This window comes from Clupea harengus, chromosome 20 (genome assembly GCF_900700415.2).
Source record: "Clupea harengus chromosome 20, Ch_v2.0.2, whole genome shotgun sequence".
NCBI lineage: Eukaryota > Metazoa > Chordata > Actinopteri > Clupeiformes > Clupeidae > Clupea > Clupea harengus.
The window spans coordinates 13438493-13450992 of record NC_045171.1 but is presented as its reverse complement, the minus strand read 5'-3'; the positions used below and the strand labels follow the sequence as shown (position 1 = coordinate 13450992).

The window sequence follows — 12500 nt, the reverse complement described above, 5'->3', positions numbered from 1 at the left end:
ACACATCCAGATGCCTGTGGAACGCTGCGGAACCCAGCGGTGCTAAACACCAGTGGAAACTGATGACTCGCACCAGAGGAACTTTCCTCTCTCCACAGAGAGGCGGGGCCATGGCTGAGGGGCAGGGTCTCTACTAAAATGGGTGTGGCTTTGGCCGTAGAGGCGGGGTCAGAGAAGAGGGTATTTTTCCCATCTTTTTTTCCTTTTTTTAACTAGGACTCTTCCCCAATCTCCCTCCCCCCATCGAAACGCACATGTACACACTCTGTCAAGGCCCCTCTTTGTGAAGTGTATGCTTTATTTAAAAGTCCCCTCCACAGACACACACACACACACACACACACACACACACACACACACACCCACACCCACACACACACACACACACACACACACAGGGCATCTGGGAGAGACCACCCAAATCCCTCGGCTGTAGTTCTTGCCATCAGACTCTTTTCACAGAGATTCGAGCAGAAACAGTGATGACACAGACATCTTCCATCTGCACCATGCCGAGTGCATATGCACCAAAGCTCTGGTTGGTATCCAACTCTAATCTCCTTGTTTTCCTCTTCCTCTGAACATGGCGTACATGTTTATTGTTTCTTTTGTACGAATAACCGCCCCAATAGCTTTAGTTACTCTCTCTGGGGTTTTGTTTTTGTCTCACACTTGCACTCTTACAGGACTGATGTTTCAGTTGTTGTTTTTGTTGTTGTTTGTTTATTTTCCTAACACAGGTCACAGGCCAGACCTCAAGCACCTACCAGCATTTTCAAACGAACTTGACTGGATTTTGGAGAGCTACATTTAATTTATTTGAGTTTTTTTAATTTTTTTATGATTCTTCACACAGATAGGTGAAAATGACACAATAGCCGCTGTGGTTGGCTAACAGCTGCAGGTAGCGTGTAAAAACATCCTGTGTGAAAACAGTGGCTCTGAACAACGTCCACACACACACGCCATTTACGCCGGTTACACACTGATACTGCCAGTGTGTGACTATTTAACCAAATATCACAGGGTTCTGGGCACAGTTTTACAGACTCTCTGAGTTAGCGACATTACACACATTGTCGATCACAAAGTAGGACTCTGGGTACATTTAAAGGGGCTGTCAGCTAGCGAGCTAAATGATTTCATACTCGCCACCCCAAGCAGATTGGGAGCAGGGTATCACTATGTTTACACACCCATACCTCTTCTCCCTTCACAGAGGGAAACAGAACGTTTGGGACAGTTGGCGGAGACTGAAGACTACAAACATCATGAAACCATTCATATGATTGAAAGATATCTAGGCTACTATTAGTGTCTCCATCAACACCAATTGATATGTATATGCTACATGAACATAGTTCTGTGGGCCTTCATTTAAGCCCTCAAGCTTTTGAGTCTAACTGATAATGTTCAGCACCTTTAAGTGAGATGGGAGAGTGTAGAGCAGCTGCAGGTGTGTGTGTGTGTGTGTGTGTGTGTGTGTGTGTGTATGTGTGTATGTGTGTATGTGTGCATGTGCCTTGTGTGTGTGTGTGTGTGTGTGCGTGTTTCTGTATGGGGGGGTTCGAGTGGCAGCAGCTGAGGAATGACACCAGGTGGTTGTGTCAAATAGTGCTTTTGTGTGTGTGTGTGTGTGTGTGTGTGTGTGTGTGTGTGTGTGTCGGGGGGCGCAGGGTCGGGAGGAGGGCCATGTGTCAGCATCTGTTCTGTTCACGGCACTGACCACTCAACTTTGCAAATGGCAGACGATGCACGCAGCATTTTAATCTTCATTAACCACTGCCTCTTAAATCAAATCAAATTCATATGATCAATCAATCAATCAGTCTCATAAAGCGATCCAGGCAAAGTGAAGGTCGATCAATGCTTTCCAGCGCCCCACCTCACTCGCTCCATGAGTCTGGTCTGCGTGGGGGGGGAGAGTCCGGTCTGTCACAGGAAGAGGCCGGTGAACCCAGCCCTGCAGTAGAATGTGCTTTGGCCACCGTCCAGCGAGACACTTAAGGCTCATTTCATTTCAAACTCATTTTTTCTCCCTGCTGCCTCTTAGCAGCCAAACCCAATCTGGCCCATCCACCTCATCCACTTCTGAGCCACAATTAAACCCAGAGCCATTGACTGATGGAGCTCCAGCCCAGCTCTGATGGAATCCTAATGCTCACATTCAGCCACCAGGGAGGCTTCAGCTAGCCTCTCTACCCCACCCTACCTCATCAGTGGACATCTGACACACACGAGGGAAGCATCAGCTAGTCTCTCCACCCCACCCCACCTCACCTGGATAACTGACATAGTATTTCACCCTACCTCACCTGGATAACTGACACATATTAGGGAGGCATCAGCTAGCCTCTCCACCCCACCCCACCCCACCTGGACACCTGACTCACCCCATGTAGATCATCTTATATACAAACTCCCCATGTCTCATGAACTGGAGCTACGCACATTCCAGATCTCATACATAGTAGTCTGCACATTGTCTCACACACACACACACACACACACACACACACACACACACACACACACACACACACACACACACACACACACACAGCACAAATCTAAAGAAGTATAGTTACCCTACACACATCTCACATAGTGCACCCTACTTACAACATAAGTCTGAGTGTAGCACAGAAATACGTTTCTATTCTGACAAAAATATTCAGTAAGGTATCTCTCAGGAGAATTGAGAGCCCATGCTACAATGGTTAGCGCCACCAACAACCACAGAGTCTGTCTCACACACTCACACCTGTGTTTGCAGAGTCCGTCTCACACTCACACACACACACACCTGTGTTTGCCTGGAGTGGGTGGACGAGTGTCGAATAGAGAGAGAGAGAGAGAGAGAGAGAGAGAGAGAGAGAGAAAGAGAGAGAGAGAAACCGCGGACTTCCTATGTGCAGGTGCTTCTCCTAAACACACAACTACCAGCAATAACCTGTCACACACTCTCACATCCTCCAACTTCACACAACAGCTTCCTCTCCTTTCAAACACACGCTTTTGGGTGACTCAACAGACCTGACATTAAACACGCACCTATGGCTGTGTGTGTGTGTGTGTGTGTGTGTCTCTTTAAATCTCTTTAAATTGGATTATAAATGTTGGGGTCAGATATAATTGGTGACTAGGTGAACTCACGTGTGAAGTGACATAATTTGCAAGCATTAGCACAGATAACCGAAGATGTGTTGTGTTGTGTGTGTGTGTGTGTGTGTTGTGTGTTTTGTTCTCTGTTGTTCAAAGTGAGGCCAACTGCACATGGCTTTGCACAGTCCTTAGTGTGACACACACTACTCTAATCTGACAGATCTCACTTGGCTGTGAAGCAGAGGGGGGAGAGAGGAGGCTTGGCATCACACACACACGCGCGCGCACACACACGCACACACACGCACACACACACACACACATACTCACACACACACGCACACACTCACACTCACACACACACACACACACGCACACACACACTCACACACACACACACACACACACAGGCCTAGCATCTCTCACAGACTCTAAACAACAACGCCAAAAGGTCCTGAACTGAAACAGATTCTCTTCCATCTCCACCCATGCCCTATAACACTCAACTTCTCCACGCCTCCTCCCTCTTAGTGTAAAACCACAGCTTACAAACACACACACACACACACACACACACACACCCCACACTCTCACACACCCACTTTCACAAACATATAAACACATACATGCACAAATACAAACATACACACACACTTACACTCACACACACCACAGTCACACATAGACACAAATATACAGACACACACACCCTCTTACATTATGGCCTTTACCCCCCCTCACACACACACACACACACACACACACACACACACACACACACACCCTCTTACAGCAGGGTGATTTTTCCTCACTCTCTCCTTTAGTGGGTGTGCTGTATCACTCCTCTCCCATTAGGGATAATTGAGTCACTCAAGCTTCTCCAGGACTGTTTCCCCTACAGGGCTCTACACACACACACTCACACTCACACTACACATTCAGATACACACACACACACCAATACGTACTCTAATACCTAACCTTATCTGAAACTTCCAGAAAACAGCAAACAGGGAGGCTGTTTTTCAAAGGCTGTGTTTGCGCATGACCCCCACTGCGTTAAGAACATTTCAGAAAACAGATTTCTCTCTGAAAGACTTCAACTTCAATTAGGAACATTTTCCTATTGTGGTGCCTTCTTAATTGCATCTATTTCTAAATCATACTTTACAAACAAATAAAACCGTTTCATTGTGGTCATAGTTAATAGTTAATGGAACGGCTATGCTTTCAAGCTTATAAATGCTTCTAAGTGCACTCAGACATAGATCGAGGATGTTTAGCTCCATTTTGTTTATGAATACACCAGCGCTGGCCAACTGCTGTAAGAACAAGCTACGTCTCTCTCTCTTTCTTTCTCTCTCACTCTATCTCTCCATCTCTCTGTCTCTCATTGCCTGTGTCTCCTTGCACATGCCCATTAAGTGCTAATATTTATGGCTGTTTGGCACTCTGGCCTGAGGAGAAGCACTTGGAGTTGAAGAGGACTGCCATCTTGATTCATTTCCTAGTGAGTGCTGTAAGCGTGTGGCATGACGTCCGCTTGTCGCCCCTATCCATTATGGCCGCCATCTTGGCTCCGGAGGCGCCAGTGAGGTTGTGAAATGGCTGGTTGGAGAGAGCAACTGTGCAACCAGCCAAAGTGCAGGAGGTGGTTTGGCCATGAGACCCAGATATCAAATCCACAAAATGGGGTTTTACTGATATCTATATGCCTGCAATGAACATAAGCAACTCCTTCACTTTTTAAATAAACAAATCATGGCCCTTTTTTACCTCACAACTAAGTCAAACCAAGAGTTTCACAGTGTGTGTGTGTGTCTGTGGTTACGATTATTGTGGGTAGTTTGTGTATGACTAGCTCTTCTCCTCCAGTTCTGTCATTCTCACACACACCACACACACACACGACCGGGGTCTCTTTTATGAGGCAGACAATAGCTGTGTTGATTTATGGACCTGTGACATGAGCTACATTAAGCCCCAAGCTACCACAAACCTCATCTGAGCTCAGTGTCTGGGTTATGGGTGTCTGATATACAGTACGTGTCAGACTGCAGATCACCGGCCTCTACCCGACTCTCTGACGCTCCAAATGTTATGATTATTGCTAGCGTTATTATCATTATTGTTATTATTATTAAATTCAATTTACACTCGGATTTGTCTGTAGACCACCTGTGCTAACATGCTGCTAACGGCGTTGTGTGTAAGATGCCAGAGGCGTGGAGCTGAGCTGGCCCTACCGCAGGGCAGACACACTCTCATCGGGCACTTACAGAGAAAGGAAGAGTGCACCGCACAACACCCAGCAACTCGCTTCTCTGGTGCGCAGCAATCAATACCTAAGATCTGTCAGCGTTTAATACTGCCTGACGGGATTGGACTGGACTGGACATCACGGCAATGGTTGCTTGGCAACTTCAGAATTTTTACAGATGGTTACTCACGGTTGCCGTGTGAGAAAGGGCTGCCATACCGTGACTACTACACACACACACACACACACACACACACACACACACTGAACTCTTTAAAAGCTGTCATTATGAGACTGTGTGATCAGAATCAGAATCAGAATCAGAATGGGATTTATTGCCAAGTAGGTTTACACCTACTTGGAATTTTTTCTGGTGTGAAGGTGCATACAGTAAACATAAAACATAAAAACATAGAAACACAATAAGTACTACACATAACATAAAATCACAAATAAGTACTACACATAAGAAAAGTACTACACATAAGAACCAAAAAAAACACAATATATACGATACAAATATATAAACAATGAATATAAAAAAAAGTGGAAAGTAGAGTGCAAAAAGCAAAACAGGAGTGCAATGTGGATGAGCAATGTGCAATGTAATGTGTGTTAATGTAACACAGACTTAGGGTGTGGGGGTGGGATAAGAGTCCAGGTCAGGTGGGGGTCCCGGGCCTTGTTAATAAGGCCAACTGCAGCCGGGAAGAAGCTGGTTTTGTGGCGTGAGGTTTTGGTCCTGATGGACCGCATCCTCCTGCCGGAGGGAAGAACCTCAAAGAGTTTGTGACCCGGGTGGGAGGGATCGGCCACAATCTTACCTGCCCGCCTCAGGGTCCTAGAGGCGAACAGGTCCTGAAGAGATGGAAGATTGCAGCCAATCACCTTCTCGGCAGAACGGATGATACGCTGCAGTCTGCCTTTGTCATTGGCAGTGGCAGCGGCGTACCAGACGGTGATGGAGGAGGTGAGGATGGACTCGATGATGCGGGTGTAGAAGTGCACCATCATTGCCTTTGGTGAGTGTGACGTGTGTACCGTTGTGTGAGCCACACACAGTCCAGTATGCATAAAAACACCCCACCTCATTCTTCCTTACACCACAGTATTCAGCAAGGACCAAAGAAATCTGTGAACCTCGCCTTGCAGCTCGCTCTGCACCATCTACACACATCAACACACACACACATACATTACACACACAACCTCCTTTACAACACTTAACTACATGCTCACTTCTGAGTCACTTGTTCATTAGGCTATTCATAAAGAAGAAGGAACATTATAGCCCAGAAACACAAACACCTGCCTGTTCAGGACATCTGTGCCAAAGATTTGCCCAGCCTACCTACCCACCTATCCAATGGTGACGTGAGGAATGTCACACCTCCTGGCTTTACCAATCTACTATCCAATGGACATGGCTCTGAGCACCTAACACCATAACCAGCTCTGAGCACCTAACACCATAACCATCTCTAAGCACCTAACACCATAACCATCTCTGAGCACCTAACACCATAACCATCTCTGTGTCCCTAACACCATAACCATCTCTGTGTCCCTAACACCATAACCAGCTCTGTCTTCTTCATGGCCTCCATCTAGTGATCTCCTGACCTCCATGCTTGGCACCCCTGAGCCCCTGGCACGTCTGAGGCAGAGCAGACCATCTGTCTGCATGCCAGTGTTGGAAGTGTCAAGTTGGAATTATTACCACTACGAAGTAGGACCACACACAAACTGCCACCTGATGCCACCTGAAAACGAATGACTGTTTGGATATCTTAGTTGATTCGTTGTCTCACAGACCTTTAGGCCAAGTCTTCATGCTGTGGAAACATTGTGCCTGCACACAAACTTAATAATGACACCTTGGAACAAACGACTGTCTGGATATCTACTCGGCAATGCATTGTGAAACCACTGGCCTTTTCAGTAAAATAAACATAAACGCAAGTATCCGCAGAAGCATAATAAAATGAAGTAAGAACGTTTAAAAAATATATATACTATATATATATATATATATCCATGTTTATAAATCCAAGACCTTTGGAGGTTCATGGGTTGATTTATTGTCTAACAGGAATGGAGGATGGCACAGCTACAGAGGTCAGAGGTCATTCACAACTGTCCCTGGGCAGAAACACACATCCAAACCAACATCGTAAACAGCTTCTGTCTGTCTCAAATGACCACATGATGACTACATCCCATAATTACAACTTCCAAACTAGGGGATACACGTCGCGTTGAAGCATGAGAAGTCATCATGTGATGGACGGGTGGGATGGACCCAGGGTCACGCAAGGAGGACAGATGCTAGCTGTCATGACGAGGGCGTCTCCTCCCAGCATCCACCACTGTGTCACACAGGAAGCGAGATATGGCGACCAACCCAAAAGAGACGTGACAGACAATTCACGTACACACACACGCACACACCCTTATATACACACACACACACACACACATATATACAGCTCATAAAGATCAAACAGAGGAAACCACTATGCATGACTTGCAAACCTGACTTAATTTGTCTTGGCTTAACTGGGCACACTGACCCTCAAAGATGAAACTGAAAGCCACAACCATTCTGAACAGATGTATATTCAAAAACAGCACTAGTCAATGTATCCCAGAGACACAACTGACCTGACATAGCACTCAATGAAGAAACAGATTGATTTAGAGAGAGAGGGAGAAAGAGATACACTGTGTGTGTGTGTGTGTGTGTGTGTGTGTGTGTGTGTGTGTGTGTGTGTGTGTGTGTGTGTGCGTGTGTCTGTCTGTGAGAGAAAGTGTGAGAGCAAGTGTCCCTGTGTGGTTATGTGAAGTTGGAGAGAGACAGAGTGTATGTGTGTGTGTGTGTGTCCACTGCTCTCCCTCCCTGTGTGGTTGTGTGAGGCTGGACACGGGCCTGACATGGCGGGCCGACTGGCGCTGGTTGGAGTGTGTGTGAGCGAAGCCACGGGTTCTCTACAGGCCCGGAAATGTAATCATGCTGAACAACTATGCCAGAATTCTTCACCCAGCAACCAGGGAGCAGGAATGAGGGAGAGAGAGAGAGAGAGAAGGGGAGGGAAGGAGAGGGGGGAGAAAAGAGAGAGAAGAAGAAAGAGAAGGGGAGAGGGAGGGAGAAAGAGAGAGAGAAAGAGAGAGTCTGGCAGAGGTATCGGGGAATCTGGAATCATGGAATCTTATGTAACACCACCAGAGCACAGACCTGTTACACATAACACTGACCAAACTTCCCCCCCTTCTAATTGAAACTGTGTGTGTGCGTGTGTGCGTGTGTGTGTGTTTGTGTGTGTGTGTGTGTGTGTGTGCACACACGTGTGTGTCTGTGTGTGTGTATTTCGAGAGGGGGAGGCAAAAAAAACATTGGTCTGCTCCAGAACCAACACACTCTTTGCAGATTTGTGCACTTGACCTGAGAAGTGGGTTCATATTTTCCAGAAATGCTTCCCTTCGCTTGCACTTTTTCCCCAAGATGTTTTACGTAGGTTCCACAAGCAAATTCAATTTTCCTAACATCTTGTTTCCTACGATTTGGTTAGGGCCAGTTAATCTTGGGCATTACTTACAACGGATCATGAAATGTGCACACACACATTTAAATTCGTTTTGGAGACATCATTTTTGGCATATGTTAACTGTCTAGTTTAGTTTGTGAGTGTGAGTGTGTGTTTTTTTTTCTGTGTGTGTGAAGGTGGTTGTGATTTGAGGTTAGGGTGTTTTTTTTAATACTCATGTGTATGTGTGTGTGCGCGTGTATTTGTGGTTGATACATACATTATGTGTGCTTGTTTGGTTGTGTGGTTGTGTGTGTGTGTCGCCCTGTGCTTTGAGGGCTAGTGTGTTGTTTACGTCTGACCAAACAGGACATAGCCTCACTGGGGGACGGAGGAAACCACCACTGTAAACTAGCAGCATGTCACTCTCCACTAAGATTAAGGACATACAGACATACATACAGATATGCAGGCATACAGACATACAGGCATACAGACGCTTAGAGTTTTTAGAGTTGAGTTTTTGCAATACTTAGAACACTGGCATACACATTTTATCTTATTTAGGGAGGTGGTTACTTTAAGAATTACATCACATTACATTTTGTAATTCATTTAAAGGAATATTAAGGACATTTGTGCACTGGTTCAGGACATTTTTTTGAATTGGCCACAAAATATGAACAGGTTAAGGTCTCTTTTCAACGAATGAACCAATGACACGTAAAGGGTGGTCCATGGTTATAAAGAGGCTTGTTTAAAGGCTTTATCAGCGAACATGCACTCAGATAAATTCATGCCTTTCATCAATTGGCCATTTTTTTATACACCCCAGGTCACAACTGTCTATGCCTGTTTTCTATTTTTACTTTAAGGGTCAAATCTGCCCAGACTTCCAGTGGTGTCTTGCCTTGCGGTTCACCTGGCACTAAAGAGCACGTCTCTGTCTTGAGGGGGTCTTCCCCTTTCAGAGGGCAGCTCACAGCTGAGGACCCAGTAGGGGGTGTTTTTACAAGACAACCCCACGCCTGAACACACATGGCTGGGTCACCATGCCACACACCTCCCCTTCAGGGTCAACTGGGCCCCCGGTTGTAAAACCCGGAGCAGGGCGCCATATTATAAAAACACACAGGGCATACACAAACGCCATTGACAGATGGCAGGAGAGGAGAGGAGAGGAGAGAAGAGAAGAGCGGAGAGGAGAGCACTTCCTCTGAGAGAAAAGAAGAAGGAAAATGAAGGAAGTGATGAAAAAGAGGGAGAGAATGCAGTGAAATTTGGAGAAAAGACTGACTGATCACTGGTATGTCAGAAAAAAGAAAATTGAGGAAGTTCTGAGAAAGGGAGAGAATGCAGAGAAATACAGACTAGAGAGCGAGTGAGAGAGAGGGAGAGAAAGAGAGAGAGAGAGAGAGAGAGAGAGAGAGAGAGAGAGAGGGAGAGACACTACTCACTGGTGTAGAAGGTGCTGGGCGCTTCTTGTCCCTCATACTTAAGGTCCAGCAGGCTGCTGGTCTTGTTGTCATGACGAAGCCAAAGAGCCACACCCAGGATCACACCTCCAGCAAGCTGAGAGAGAGGAGAGGAGACACAGCTTTAGAGCATTCGCCTTCACATAAACAGCCTGCCGTGCACACACACACACACACATTAACACACTTATACAAACATAAACAGCCTGCCGTGCACACACACACATTAACACACTTATACAAACATATACAGACTGCTGTTCATAGACAAACACATTAACACACGTATACACACATATACAGACTGCTGTGCATAGACACACACATTAAGACACTTATACACACATATACAGACTGTTGTGTATAGACACACATTAACAGACTTTACATGTTTTATGCACACAATGATTTTTATTTTCATCCAAACAGTGTTTTTCCCCATTCGGCCAGTTATCCTGGAGTATAACATTCAGTAGAGTAAATCTTTATTTAGACAAAGCAAGCTCTCTACTTTCCATGAAGACAGATAGACAATTTGATTGTGTTTTCACAAAGGCGCTGTTTTGACCGATAACAAATGTCCTGATGAGTTTATCTGCAAGATAACACTGCAGACTGCGGGCCAATCATGTGGCTTCCCCTTAGATCGGCTCTAATGTAACACGAGAGAAATAAAAGTTTAATATAAATACAAATCTGAAACGTCTGGAACAGCTCGCCCCTACTGACACCAGTGAAGACATCACTACCATCTCCAACACACGTCTGTCCAAAGCTGCCGTGATTGGAGTAGAATAAATAAAGAAATGTGTGTGTGTGTGTGTGTGTGTGTGTGTGTGTGTGTGTGTGTGTGTGTGTGTGTGTGTGTTTGTGTGTGGCCACCATCTACTCCACTTTAGTATGAGGCCTTTCAGGCCCAACATGCTAGTTCACCATAACCAGTTCACTGGGCAGTGGTCACACCCACAGCATTAGGAAGAGAAGAGCAGTCATTCCTGTTCCCAGCCATGCAAGTCCCATGTCCAAAATGGAGGAGGAGGTAAATTAATTAGTGGGGGCGTCAATGACGCGTCACGGTCAATATTCAATCTTTACATTAGCTTTAGCATTACATATATGTCTTTACACTAGCTTTAGCATTAAATACATGACTGGCTGAAGACGTGTTTGTGCAACCAGTTCCTAGGAAAGTAGCAGAGCACGGAAGGACGTTGCTTACATCTAGTCTGTTTGACGTCATTCTATGGTAGCAGCCTTGGCCTGGCAGAGTGCCTGGACTGACTGAGCCAGCCTATAGAAGCGAGGCTTGACAAAGGGCAGGTCCCAGGGGGAGAGGTCGAGATGCAACAACGCACAGGATCAATGAGGATGTCCCAGCTATCCCAGAAGGCCACTTAATCTCTGTCCCATTTTTTTCCTTTAGTCAGGGATGGCAGGAGTGACTGGATGGCCTTAACTGTTTATCTCTCTCTCTCTCTCTCTCTCTCTCTCTCTCTCTCTCTCTACCCTCTTTTTATCTCTCCCTCTCTCTCTCTCCCTCCCTCTCCTTCTCTCCCTCTTTGTGGAGGTTTTTAAGGGAATGGTGGCTTGTCGCATGAAAATGTCATATGCTTATTATAAACTAGTTAATGATATCATGACTTTTTATCTAGGGCTTGGGGTGTGGGGAAACTGCTGTGTAAAGATGGAGATCATAGGCAAGCGGTTTTTAAAGTGTGAGAGGGAAGGTGTGAAAGTCATTTGGTTGGTTAGTGGTTTTTAATGTGTTTTAGGGGTGTAATTGTGTGACAAAGTTAAAGTTAGTCTCCCTCTCTTTCTCTCTCTCTCCCTCTCTCTCTTTCTCTCTCTCTCTCTCTCTCTCTCTGTGGTTCTCCTGGACTCTGAACAGACTGAGAGGGGGAGGGGGCTGTGCACACTCACACTTCTGTTTTCCCCTGAAGAGAGACAACCCAAAACCGCGTAAAGCTACAAGTAAATGGCATTTCGCTGGTAGAAACAATGAGAAACAGAAGCTTCCGGAAAAAAAAAACATGCTGTATATTTAGTATGTTTTGGTATGTTTATATGGCTAGGTGTACGTGACTAAGCGAGAGAGGTGACTGTTTCCGGGAAGAGAGGGAAGGGAATCAGGCAAAC

The 12500-nt window shown here is 45.8% G+C and overlaps 1 protein-coding gene across 1 annotated transcript in view; it reads right to left on the bottom strand.

Moving 5' to 3' along the window:
* The window catches only part of cd81a (CD81 molecule a), a 34192-nt gene that overhangs the window by 12468 nt on the left and 9224 nt on the right, over positions 1 to 12500 (bottom strand). Inside the window, exon 2 of the mRNA XM_012819431.3 lies at positions 10347 to 10461. Coding sequence (XP_012674885.1) covers positions 10347 to 10461 — 115 coding nt within the window. The remainder of the gene's footprint in view (positions 1 to 10346; positions 10462 to 12500) is intronic.